The following is a 14,300-nucleotide window of genomic DNA, read 5'->3' as shown; positions in this document are numbered from 1 at the left end:
ATTAACCCCTTAAGGACCAAGGGCATACAGGTACACCCTGATGTCCTGGTACTTCACTCAGCAGGCATCCTGTGACAATGCCTGGGGGGCCCCGAAACCCACCATGTCGGAGATTGACTGTGAATTCACATCAGTGATCTGCGGCGATTCCGGTCATACGTACACCGCCAATCAAACGGAATTAGAAGGTGATCGGCGGTGTACTATACACCGCCAATCATCTCCTGTTGCTGGGGAAGGTGGCGATCACGTCACCTCCCCAGATGAGCTGCTATTAGTCAGACGATCGTCCGACCAATAGCTGCTGGCAGGGGAGGGGTTAAAAAAATTACCAACAGTTCATCGCCCACCACCCAGATTTGTTTTTGGCTAGGCCCAATGAATGGTGTGCCATCAATGCAGCCGAAATGAGGACATTTTGGGGCCTCCTGCTGCATATGGGCCTAGTCAAAAAACCAAGTGTAAGGCAGTACTGGAGTGGGGACATCCTCTACCAGACCCTGCTTTACAGTATGGCCATGGCATAGAGATGGTTCAAGGCCATATGGAAATGCCTGCATTACATTGATAATGCGGCATGTCCCCCCCCCCCCCCCCCCCCCAAAGTGATCCTGCCTATGACCGGCTTTACAAAGTGAGTCCGGTCATAGATCCCTTTGGGGCCAAATTTTGGGAGGCCTACGTACCCCTAAAGGAGCTCTCTGTCCATTAGTCTATTATGAGTTTTAAGGGGAAGTACATTCCCTCGAAGCGGCGCGGTATGGCGTGAAACTCTACAAACTTTGCGAGAGTACCTCAGGATACACTTGCAAGTTTAGAGTATATGAGGGACGGGATTCCCGTATTGAACCCCCAGAATGTCTCCCCACTCTGGGTGTTAACGGGAAACTCGTATGGGACCTTGTGCACCCACTGCTGGATAAGGGTTACCACGTGTAGGTGGACAACTTTTATACCAGCATCCCTCTGTTCACATCCCTTGCCGCCAGATCCATGTCTGCTTGTGGGACTGTGCAGAAGAACCAGAGAGGCCTTCCTCTAAATTTCATCCAGACACCTATGCCCAAGGGTGAGTCCCGTGCCCTTACCCATGTAAAACCTGTTGCTGGTCAGGTATAAGGATAAGAGGGATGTCCTTATGCTGTCCACAATTCATGGTAACGGCAGCTCACCTGTCCCTGTGCGAGGTACCACAACAGCGGTCCTCAAGCCCGATTGTATTCTGGGCTACAATTGGTATATGGGGGGAGTTGAACTCTCTGATCAAGTCCTCAAGCCATACATCGCCATCCGGAAAACACGGGTATGGTACAAAAAAGTTGAGGTCTACTTGGTACAGGTTGCCATGTACAACTCTTTTGTACTGTCCCAGTACGCTGGCAACACAGGGACATTCCTCCAGTTTCAAGAAGAAGCCCTAAGGGCCCTGATCTTTGGTGACCGGGAAAGAGCAGTCCGGAGTGCTCAAGGAACTGCAAATATAGAAGCCAGGATCATCCCAGGCCAACAATTTCCAGGTGAAGTCACCCACACTGGAAAGAAGGGACGATCTGAGAAAAATGCATGAGTGTGTCTCAAGAGGGGGATACGGAAGGACACCACCACTCAGTGTGACACTTGCCCGATCATCCGGGCCGCTGCATTAAAAACTGCTTCAGGTAGTATCATACTTCCATGGAGTATGAAATTTTCCCTTTTCATTTTAATTTCCCATAATTTGACCCCAATGTACCAAGTCCAGATTACATTCCAAATTTTAACCCCATGAAACACTAAATTGCCCAAAAAACTCTATAAAAAAAGACCCTGATAAGACCTCTCGGGGGTATTTTTTCCAAAAATGGGTCATGGGTCATGAGTCACTAGCATTGGGGTCTCAAATCCACAGCGCTCTCTCTCCACCTGAGCAGGGTGCACATTTGAGGCAACAGGTTAGGGACAGCCACACACATCACATTCCCAAAATGATGATCCAGAGCATAGGGTTTGGGGCGGGCATATTTTTTAGTTTTGGCTATGCTCTGGGTCATTATTCTGGGAATTCTGGGAATATTTGGCATTTCAGTAGTAAAACTGCAATTTTCATTCCCCTCCATAGTACACTTCATCCATTCCTGGAAAATTAATTTAGGGAACACACGTCCATTCTAAATGTCCAGTTCCCCCCAATATACCTTCCCCAGGGGGTGTTCCTTTCTTTTATTTTGCGCTGAATGTATGTAACTCTCAGCTACTGATATGCCATAGTCCTCAAACGCAAACATAGCTCTATGACTCTTGAGCTCTGTAGTGCGCCCCCACAGCATATTACGTCCACATATGGGGTATTTCCATACTCAGAAGCAATGGGGTTACAATATTTGGGGGCATTTTCTCCTCTTACCCCTTGTGCTGCCATGCGGTAATAATTAAATTATGAATTATGGTCATAAAAATATAATTTTTTTTAAAATAATTATCAAAATTATGACCTGGTGAATTGTAGACAAAGCCAATCAATACAATTCACATCTGAGTCTGACTATTTCTTAAGATATCAACAAGTTCTTTTTATGACGGGATGACATTAACGCTTAAGGATGTAGTTTTGCAATATACAATAATACACAGGTATTATAAAATATGCAGATTTATTGGTTATAAGGTTATAAACATAAATGAGTAATAAACACAATGATATATATGCAAATGAATATCAATTAGATATATTAGTAAACATTATAAGCTTGTTAACTGACTACATATATGTTATGGTCATGGCAGGTGGTGGATCCTCTGGGCCTGTGTGGATGATGACGTGAGCCATGCCAGTGAGTGGAGTCTAAGGTGCCACTGATTTTTCACCAGAGCCCGCCGCAAAGCGGGATGGTCTTGCTGCGGTAGGCGGCACCCAGGTCGCTACCCCTGGCACGACTCGTCCACACAGGTAGCTGGGAGACTGGCAGGATGTGGCAAGATGGCAGTAGGTCAGGGCAGGAAAACAGATGCAGGGTAGGAAGGTAGCAAGGAACAGGTACACAGTAACAGAGACACAGAACTTTCACTATGGCAGTAGACAACCAAAGATCCGGCAGGGAACCAAGGGAGGAGCTGATATTTAAGGACCAAGTTGCAGGTGTAGACACTTTACTAAATGAGCACTGGCCCTTTAAGAGTGAGAGCTCTGGCGCACGTGCCCTAGGAGGCGGGGGCACGCGTAATGAGGCTGCAAGGACAGGGAGGTTAGTGACGGGCTGAGATTCGCATGTGGGCATGGGGACATGACAGAGCGCTCATGGCCAGCGTGTCTGGCCGGAGCGCGGATGTTACAATATAGTAGAACAATTCATCTGAGTAGTAAGTAACTTGTTACAATAAAATAAAAGCTACTAGGTTAGGAATATCATATAAGAAAAAAGGTTACATATCACTGTGTTCAGAGGAACCTCATGATATCAAGATGGGCAATAACTAATCATGGACATATTAATATGGAATGCTAAATACACTCCCTGCCCCCTTCTAACCAACTACAAATCACATGACTCCATGAATGGGTAAATCCATCTAAGGATATAAACATGGAAGACCTATGATATACTTCCACCCCATTCTGGACTATTTTCTATACATGATCTTGGTAAGACATTAAGACAAATAGCAGAGTTTTATGATCGCTAGACTATATTTTAGGAGGAAGAACTTGAAACAAGTTTCCTGTGTGGGAAATCTACTTATAACACTTAGTTTGGCGAGTAGGAATTCTATCAATATGTATTAGCAGCAATTTAATGCTTTGATAGATTATGAGTCTTGATTCTTCTCCAGTTAGATTGAAGTCTCACAATATCCTAAAACTATCATCTCAATATGGAGATAATTAGTTATTTTATTTAATTAATTTATTTGCCAATCTAAATGGTATAATTTCATCCACATTATCCAAATTGGCCTTAATTAAATGAAACACCGTTTTTGTGTCTCTTACCAAGTCTATGTAAGAACCTTGTTTCTGGTCCTAGGAACACTGAGCGGTCCATCTCATCGTCATGGATAGCCATTGATCTGGTACCGTGTGATCAGTCCGGCTTGCTGGGAACTCACATGGCTTATCCACTTTGTTGGACCTCTTTCCTGTGTGTGGGAGAGAGTTCTTCGTCCTTCTTTTTCCCTTGTCTCTCCTCCTTTGTGTCTTTGTGTTCTACAGTTCCAAATATCTGGTTTACCAGACTTTTTAATTAGACACACCTCCCTAAATTGGAATTCCCCAATGAATTTAGGTTGGTTGTGTACATATGGTAATGACTATGTCATCACTATATTACCCAGAATGCATTTCTGGTTCGTGTAATGACAACTACCCATCCGCTAAGGTGTGCTATTGCATAGGCAATTAGCATCATTACTATTAAGGGTTAACTGTCAATAACTGGTCTTAAACCCACATTCCACATTTGACGTATGAAGCCATAATAAAAAAATTCAGGGATTATTTTTGACATATATAAGTAATTAAAACCTGGATTCTCATAGACATCTTAGGGCCTACTTAGATATACAAATTTATTGAAGAGATAAGAATACCATGGAGGTCTCTTTCACATAGACGTGTGAATCTCTGTGTCTGGACAAATGGGTAATTAATTGTTAGTCAGAATAACATTCACTGGTTAACTAGCCCTTTTATATGTCTTATCTAAACAGCCATAAATATCTAAAAAGTATTCTTCTCCCAGACTGGCACTTTTGTAGAGATAAAACTTTAGAATACACTGTGGTCTATTTAGAACATATAATATGGCGGACACATCATGCTATTATTCTATTAAACATAGTGATTCATTTTTGGGGCCTACAATAAGTATGACAGTGCATTTTTGTGAAACAAAAAACCTATTTTGGCATTTTATGGCCCACTTATCAAAACACCAGTGAAGTGTAAACACTCACTGTACCCCTTGTTAGGTTCCTTGAGGGGTGTAGTTTCCAAAATGATGGCACTTAAAGGGGAGGGGGGCCCGCTGTTCTGGCTCCATGGTATTTCTGTAAACGCTCAAGGCCCCTGACAAAATTCTCCAAAAGCAGAATGGCATACCCCTTGTTACATTCCTTGAGGGGTGTAGTTTCCAAAATAGTATGCCATGTTTTTTTTTTGCTGTTCTGGCAACATAGGGGCTTCCTAAATGCGACATCCCCCCCCCCTCCAAAAAAAAACTGGGTCTACAAGAACATGCGAGTGTAAAAAATTAAGATTTTTAATTTTCTCCTTCACTTTGCTGCTATTCCTGTGAAACACCTAAAGGGTTAACACACTTTCTGAATGTCATTTTGAATGCTTTGAGGGGTGCAGTTTTTATAATGGGGTCATTTATGGGGTATTTCTGATATGAAGGCTCTTCAAATCCACTTCAAAACTGAACTGGTTCCTGAAAAATTCAGATTTTGAAAATGTTGTGAAAAATTGGAAAATTGCTGCTGAACTTTGAAGCCCTCTGATGTCTTCCAAAAGTAAAAACATGTCAACTTTATGATGCACACATAAAGTAGACATATTGCATATGTGAATCAATATATAATTTATTTGGGATGTCCATTTTCCTTATAAGCAGAGAGTTTCAAAGTAAAAAAGAAAAGCAACATTTTAACATTTTTATCAAATTTTGGAATTGTTCACCAAGAAATGATGCAAGTATCAACGAAAATTTACCACTGACATAAAGTAGAATATGTCACGCAAAAACAGTCTCGGAATCAGAATGAAAAGTAAAAGCATCCCAGAGTTATTAATGCTTAAAATGACAGTGGTCAGATGTGCAAAAAATGCTCAGTTCCTTAAGGTGAAAATGGGCTGGGTCCTTAACAACTAAAGGAAACTGGTTTAATGGAGATCAGAGCCCTCTAAGTTGCCAGAACTCTGTAGCTTTAGCCAATAATTACAGTGCCCTGACTGAAGTGGGCGCTTTTTTCAACTGTTGCTGCTACCTCAGAACTGTGCATTAGTGGTTTTCTATCCAAGGAGGATCCAGCCTTTACTGTAATAATTGGAAAAAGAGATGAGTGGATGGGCACCACAAAAATAATAATAATATATTAAATTGGGTGCAAACAGTGACCGAAATATACAACTAAACCTCCAGTAGAAAACAGCTGATCACTATATTCAAATGTACAACCAAATAATGATGAATAATATATAACCTTTATTAGGAAACACAACACACAGTTAAAAAAAACTTTAAACAATTCCTTTCTATGAGCCAGGTTGGTGAGCCTGTTCTAGCAGACTCTTCCCAATCATGTATTACATTGCTGTGCATTGACTTGAAAAGGCACCATGTAAGCCAGGATCCGCATAGGAGTTGTTTTTTGCCTGAACCAGACACAACATATGACAACGTTTAGTACTTTGAACACTATCTATATGAAAGACAGCACATAACACTGATAGCACCTGACACAACAGTCCCTACTACAAAGTACAACTGGCCTGATGAGACAGATGGGTTGACAATTTTTATGGCAATGAGAATTTTTCACCATCTTCAAAACTTTTGGGTCTGTTTGCAACAAATTAGACAATGCCATGAATGGATAAACTGTAGGCAACATGGGAAAACATGGCAGCCAGGTTCTTCGTGAATATTTATAGTACATTTGTGTTTGCATCAATTTCAGCTCCAAATGACAAAAAAAATCTCGTCTGTTAAACATTTTCTAAATGTGCCTAGTGTTTCACCATACTGTTAAACTAGGGAGTAGAAAACAAAATACTATGCAAATATCAACTTACCAATCTCTGTGCCTTTTCCTAAGGTAAATGTTAAACCGTAGCCTTTTATAGCGTCTTCTGCATCAGTTTCCATGACAACATATGCTGCGGAGTAATCAGGGTCTGTGTGCTGCGGTACAATGAAACAGAGAAACATGCAGAGTCTTATGTCATCATTTTATTATGACAATCATTAGGAGATGAAGGTTTTGTTGTTGCTTCATTTTCTACAAAGTAACATCAAGTATTATTTATTACTATGCTCATATTTTTCAAGTTCTTCTTTCATTGTTGCAATAGACAGTCTTTAAATGAGTAGCACTTTTAGAGTATGGTCCAGAAGACAATGCTACTTCTCCAGCAGTCTCTCTCTACCTGTGCTCCGAACTGATATATCCATTATAAAGAAATAAGAGTTGGCACATCATATCATGTATGGAGGTGTGCAGTACAGGGCACCTACATAATGCCAAAATAGTCAATAGTGAATGATTTCAGTCACTGTACGGCTGTGAAGAGGTGTAGAAAGTGAACCTGTCTTTACCAGAGTATTCAGAATATACAGAAAACTAAAATATTGTCTTCAAGTCTCGAACTACTACTTTTCTGCCACATCTCAGAAGTTGTTGGCATGGAAATGTAGACATGATTAAATAGGCATTGGGAAAGGAAACCTAGAATGTGTTGGCAGATAAAAACAATGCAGCCCCTCTAGTCTATCCAGTATTCTGAATAATATGAATAGTCCCTGGCCCTGTCTTATATGAAGGATAGCCTTATGCTTATCCCATGCATGCTTAAACTCCTTCACTGTATTTGCAGTGACCATCTCTGCAGGAAGGCTATTCCATGCATCCACTACTCTCTTAGTAAAGTAATACTTCCTGACATTACTGCATAAACCTTTAAAGGGATGCAGGAACAAAAAAAAAGAACTTGGGAAGTATTAGACCCATGGTGACATATTGCAATGCCAGTCTTATAAATGGAAGGTTACAGATGTTGTATCGGAGCTCAGAAGATTTGGGTAACACTTCTTATTGTTGCAGAGGTTATACAGTCTGAGAAATAACAGGGGAATAAAGGAGAAATGAACATAGAAAGAGAACACTAAACCATAACCCTAGTGAGGCACTTATAGGGAACCTGTCACACTAAAAATGCCTTGATCTCTGCAGACATCATGTTAAAAAGCAGGAGGACATTAGGTTCCGGTCGGCTGTCCTAACCAGTGACTGACAGACTTTCCTGTATGATTTATACATACAAGCACTGTATAAGACCAGTGAACTTGTAATGTTACAAAAAGCAATAAATTACAAATTGTATTATCATTATTTTATGAATCTGTCACAGGTGTATATTCCCTTTCAGGATAGCCCATTAGCTGAAATGTACCGTATTTTTCGCTCCATAAGACGCATTTTTTCTCCCCCAAAAGTGGGAAGGAAATGTCTGTGGGTATTATGGAGCGAATGTCTGTGCAAATGAGTGTGCGAATGAAGTGTGCGTGCGAATGAAGTGCAGGGGAGGCTGCTAAGCTTACCCGCTGCCCTGCTGCCCCGCTGCCCTGCTGCCCCGCTGCCTCTGATTCACTCCGCTGTCCCGTTCTTCCATCCTCTTTACTGCTGCTGTCCCATTCTCCTGTCCACATAATGGAGTCTTATGGAGGAGCATGTGACACACACGTCACTTCACTGCGCCCAGCGTAACGCTACGGAGGAAGCAGAGTGTCGTGTGTGTCACATGCTCCTCCATAGACTCCATTATGCGGACGGCAGAACAGGGCATCGGTAGTGATATACCGGTAAGCAACTACAAGGGGGGTCCTGCTGGCCACAAGGGGGGTTCTGCTGGCTACAAGGGGTATCCTGCTGGCCACAAGGAGGGTCCTGTTGGCCACAAAGGGGGTCCTGTTGGCCACAAGGGGGGTCCTGCTGGCCACAAGGGGGGTCCTGCTGTTTACAAGGGGTGTCCTGCTGGCCACAAGGAGGGTCCTGTTGGCCACAAAGGGGGTCCTGTTGGCCACAAGGGGGGTCCTGCTGGCCACAAGGGGGGTCCTGCTGTTTACAAGGGGGGTTCTGCTGGCTACAAGGGGGTCCTGCTGTTTACAAGGGGGGTCCTGTTGTTTACAAGGGGGGTCCTGCTGGCCACAAGGGGGGGTTTGGTTCAGAATATTTTTTTCTTGTTCTCCTCCTCTAAAACCTAGGTGCGTCTTATGGTCAGGTGTGTCTTATGGAGCGAAAAATAAGGTAATTCACTAGTTAATAAGGCATCTGTAAATACTTGGCTATCTTTACAGTAATACTGGTAAACTAGACAGTAGGCAATCCAATAAACTCAGATAGTTTACAAATAAACAGTTATATAAAAAAGTATGACCCCTGAGTTGTTATGAGCATGAATAAAAGCTTTCTGTAGATATAGACCAGTGCAGTACATTAATCATTACTTTTAGTCATAGCAGAAAGCTGATGTTTAGGGATAGCTTACTATCCAACATGTATCACAGGTGTTTAAAAAAAAAAAAAATACATGAACTTCACATGTAGCCGCTTAGGTCTAAAATCTGTAATAGTTCCATAGCACATTCAGTATTGGACTATATGCTTTGTGATTAAAACTATGGCCCTGATTTACTATTATTTTTATTGTTATTGTGCCCTTGTGCCCTTTCAAGGCACTGTACATATGATAAGGGGAAAAAATACAAAACACAAACCTGCCCGCTAAGGTTTACAATCATGGGGAGGTAAGTGTTGTATTTTTCTTTTTTGTGAAATGTTGTTTCAGACTTGCCTGAGTTCACTACTTACTATTGGGACACGCAGGTCGGGAAAAAAGAGAGAGAGTTCTGTCCATCATTTTTTTTTGTGAGAATTTCCAGCCATATATTCACATGATTTTAGGTAAATCGATTAGTTAATAGGTCGAGTTGGTCTGAAAGCATGCCCCTTTTTTTTCAGGTTTTCCAGGGAAAGTCAGGTTGTTTTATTTTTTGGTGCAAATTCTGGTACACGTCCTGGAGCAGGCGAAATTGAGGAGCACAACCCGATAAAAACCAGTTGGGAGCACAGTAGTAAATCAGGGTCAATGTGTATATAGAGTAGCATCATAAAATCTCAGGTATTAAATGTCTATCATTTATCATAACCTGCCTACAGCAACCAGTGGCACCTCTGCTACTATTATCTGAAGTGAGCACTGAAAATAGTCATTTTTCAGTCTGACTAAATATTTACAAAGCATAGAATGCTTATTTTTCCCAGAAAAAAGGAAAGCATAGATTTGTAGCTGAATGTAACACATAACTTTGGCATTGTCAGAATCAAAAATGTTTTATATGCTAAGGATCTTAGCAAAATATTAATCTTTATTATATACTTTATTAAAAAAAAAAGTGATCTCTTCTTTTTATAGAAATCATGGTTTATTGAAAGAAAACCACTAGGGGTCCCCACACCACCCAGAACATAATCCTGTCTGGTTGCAACATCATTTTTGTCCAAGCTAAAGCACAGGCTGGGACAAAATTCAGTAAGTGAGGGTGGGCTAGCACGCCTCTGTGCTCTCTCCTGTCTGATGGTACTGCTCTGTGCTCTCTCCTGTCTGATAGGACTCCTCTGTGTTCTCTCCTGTCTGATAGGACTCCTCTGTACTCGCTCCTGTCTGATAGGATCCTCTGTGCTCGCTCCTGTCTGATAGCCCTCCTCTGTGCTCTCTCCTGTCTGATAGGACTCTTCTGTGCTCTCTCTTGTCTGATAGTACTCCTCTGTGATCTCTCCTGTCTGATAGGACTCCTCTGTGCTCTCTCCTGTATGATTGTACTCCTCTGTGCTCTCTCCTGTCTGATAGGACTCCTCTGTGCTCTCTCCTGTCTGATAGTACTCATCTGTGCTCTCTCCTGTCTGATAGTACTCCTTTGTGTTCTCTCCTGTCTGATAGGACTCTTCTGTGCTCTCTCCTGTCTGATTGTACTCCTCTGTGCTCTCTCCTGTCTGATAGCATGCCTCTGTGCTCTCTCCTGCCTGATAGCACTCCTCTGTGTTCTCTCCTATCTGATAGGATGCCTCTGTGCTCTCTCCTGTCTGATAACACTCCTCTGTACTTTCTCCTTTCTGGTAGTACTCCGCTGTGCTCTCTCCTGTCTGATAGTACTCCTCTGTGCTTTCTCCTATCTAATAGGACTCCTCTGTGCTCTCTCCTGTCTGATAACACTCCTCTGTACTTTCTCCTGTCTGGTAGTACTCCTCTGTGCTCACTCCTGTCTGATAGGACACCACTGTGCTCTCTCCTGTCAGATAGCACTCCTCTGTGCTCTCTCCTGTCTGATAGCACTCCTCTGTGCTCACTCCTGTCTGATAGGACACCTCTGTGCTCTCTCCTGTCAGATAGCACTCCTCTGTGCTGTCTCCTGTCTTATAGCACTTCTCTGTGCTCTCTCCTGTCTGATAGCACTCCTCTGTGCTCTCTCCTGTCTGATAGCACTCCTCTGTGCTCTCTCCTGTCTGATAGTGCTCCTCTGTGCCCTCTCCTGTCTGATAGCACTCCTCTGTGCTCTCTTCTGTCTGATGGCACTCCTCTGTGCTCTCTCCTGTCTGATAGTACTCCTCTGTGCTCTCTCCTGTCTGATAGTACTCCTCTGTGCTCTCTCCTGTCTGATAGCACTCATCTGTGCTCTCTCCTGTCCGATAACACTCCTCTGTGCTCTCTCCTGTCTGATAGCACTCATCTGTGCTCTCTCCTGTCTGATAGGACTCCTCTGTGCTCTCTCCTGTCTGATAGCACTCATCTGTGCTCTCTACTGTCTGATAGTGCTCCTCTGTACTCACTCCTGTTTGATAGGACTCCTCTGTGCTCTTTCCTACCCTGTCTATAAGACTGCAGCATGAAAACAGAGAGGAGGGGGATACAGAGCAGCCTGCAGTGAGTGGATGAAAAGACTCAGCACAGCAGACTCAGGGAGGAAGTGAATGCATGGCGAGTGAGGGCGGGTTCAGTGCTTGCCTCTGACACGCCCCGGAGAAATAAATGTCATCAGCAGAAGTGAGCAGCAGAACAGAGGGATTTGTGAGCCAGATACACAAGCTAGACACATAAACAGACATGTAAAGCATTTACATGGCCTAGTGAGTAACATATATAAGCATTATTTTTTGCCATATGACAGGTATGCTTTTAACAAAACATCACCTCTTTTCTACTTGAAAAAGTGTCAGTCTGCTGTGACAGGTAGGGCTTTGTAGTAGGAGAGGTGTTCTATTGTAAGAGGTTTTATATTGTAAACTGCACTGGAAAAATAAAATCTAGAAATGATCTACAGGTCAACTCTTTAATTCCGACAAGTGGCAAATGCAGCCTAAATAAACAAATAAATACTGCCTTTGGATAGATTTATAGGTAGACATATAACAAGGGTCATCCACCATGTGCAAAGAAATCAGTAGACAGACTGTAGGACAGCGTTTGCATTTTACAATTGCAAAACTACAACTCCCAGCATGCCCGGACAGCCTTTGGCTGTCCGGGCATGCTGGGAGTTGTATTTTGCAACAGCTGGAGGCACAGTGTTTGGGAAAACACTGCCGTAGACTATGGAACTGTGCCGCAGAGCGTTGTGATGGTTGGTTTGCAAAGTTTATATAAAGGGGGTCTGGATCCTTTCATTGCATATATCTATATTAGATCACCCTCATACAACCCTTTATTTCACGCAGCTGCTGGACTAAGAACCTCCAGATATATTATGCATGAACGATATTTACATTCCTTCCTATTTTACAAGCTGCAGAAAGTCGCTTTTGTGCTGCTTTTACGAAGTTGAAGCAAGGTTGGCATTAGTTTTATTTAGATTCGTAACCTTACCATGGCATCAGAACCGTGCTGACCCAATGAGGTTGGGAACCGGACATCCATAACTGAGAGCCCAGTGATCTTCCCTTTCACCATGTTGTATGTTTTCTACCCTTAATATCTGTAAGAAGAAAGAAAAGTCAATGCCAGCAATATGAGAGGCAGGGGGCTGTGAAGTCTGTCTGCAGCACTTCCTCATATGTAGATTACACTGGGGATAGGTTCACGCCCAGTCAGCTGACCCTCTCACTTTTTGCTAACACGAATTTGAGACACAACAGAAGTTTAACCCTCACACACTGAGCTATTCTGCAAGTTGTTTGTACACAATGCTGCCTGTTCTGCACTTTTTTTTAAATATCAACTGGCTCCAAAAAGTTAAACAGATTTGTAAATTACTTCTATTAAAAAATCTTAATCCTTTCAGTACTTTTTAGCTGCTGAAGTTGAGTTGTTCTTTTCTGTCTAAGTGCTCTCTGATGACACGTGTCTCGGGAACTGTCCAAAGTAGAAGCAAATCCCCATAGCAAACCTCTTGTACTTTGTGCAGTTCCCGAGACAAGCAGAGATGTCAGCAGAGAGCACTGTGGCCAGATAGAAAAGAACAAGTCAACTTCAGCAGCTGATAATTATTGGAAGGATTAAGATTTTTTTAATAGAAGTAATCTACAAATCTGTTTAACTTTCTGGAGCCAGTTGATATATTAAAAAAAAGTTTTTCCCTGGTATACCCCTTTAACTTATAAAATAAAAATGTAAAAATAGAAATGGCGCAATGAAACAAAAACAAACAAAAAAATGACCCTGACCTTAAAGGAATAGTGAAGTGAAAAATACCTCCTCCCCTAAGATATAGAAGATCGCGGGGGGGGGGGGGGGGGGGGGGTTGTACTGTTGGGTCCGGCTGCTGGGACCTCCCGTAATCTCCTGAACAGGGCCCCGACCCCTGTATTAAGCCGCGGCCGACACGCCCCTTTCATGTATCGCTCACAGCCCCGACACTCCCCCTTCCAGCATACTGCCGGGGCCCCATTCAGGAGATCGCAGGGGTTTCTTGTGGCCGGACCCCCCATGATCTATAACTTACCCCCTGTCCTTTGGATACGGGATAAGTTATCTTTCTCTACAGAACTCCTTTAAGGACTTCTTTTCAGTATGGGTGTTCAAGGGGAAGTTCAGTGGATTTAGCTTGCAGCAGCTTCCTATTGATTCCAATGGGAGGCTGCTGCTTAGTTCAGATGTCGGAATATTCATAGAGGAAGATGTTTATTCTTTTGATGAAATTTGCCTGAAAAATCCCATTAAACAGAGGTTAATTTCGACTGCAAACTCTGCATGACATAAGGACCAAGGGGGAGATTCATCAAAACCTGTCCAGAGAAAAGTTGCTGAGTTGCCCATAGCAACCAGATTGCTTCTTACATTTTTCAGAGGCCTTTTAAAAAAAATTTATGAAGCAATCTGATTGGTTGCTATGGGCAGGTTTTGATATATCTCCCCCCAATTCCAGGCAGCATGGAACCACTGAGGAAATTTCAAATGGAATGTCCTCAGTGTGACCATGTGAACCCTAAGGATATGTTAAGATGACGGAATTACGCACTGAGATTCCGGAGTCCGCAGAAATAAATTAAAAACATCAATAAGAGAAAAAATGCTATGAATCACAATATGCTGACCCCTATATATTTTTTTTAAG

General features: G+C 42.6%; 1 protein-coding gene across 5 annotated transcripts in view; it reads right to left on the bottom strand.

The window, feature by feature from the left end:
• ENOSF1 (enolase superfamily member 1) overlaps window positions 1-12,780 on the bottom strand; it is an 83,157-nt gene extending 70,377 nt beyond the window's left edge. For 4 of the 5 annotated variants that reach the window (XR_008844190.1, XM_056521672.1, XM_056521671.1 and 1 more), the window contains exons 1-2: window positions 12,614-12,780; window positions 6,770-6,878 (exon numbers count right to left, since the gene is read on the bottom strand). Coding sequence is in view for 3 of the 5 variants with exons in the window: in XM_056521672.1 (XP_056377647.1) it covers window positions 6,770-6,878; window positions 12,614-12,697 (193 nt within the window). In the remaining 2 variants the exon portion in view is untranslated. Of the gene's footprint in view, window positions 1-6,769; window positions 6,879-12,613 lie in introns of those variants that run through there. The other variant, XM_056521673.1, reaches the window with a different exon arrangement.
• Window positions 12,781-14,300: the final 1,520 nt, after the last annotated feature.

The sequence above is a fragment of the Hyla sarda genome, chromosome 5 (assembly GCF_029499605.1).
Source record: "Hyla sarda isolate aHylSar1 chromosome 5, aHylSar1.hap1, whole genome shotgun sequence".
NCBI classification, from domain to species: Eukaryota; Metazoa; Chordata; class Amphibia; order Anura; family Hylidae; genus Hyla; species Hyla sarda.
This window is presented reverse-complemented; position numbering and strand designations above follow the sequence as displayed.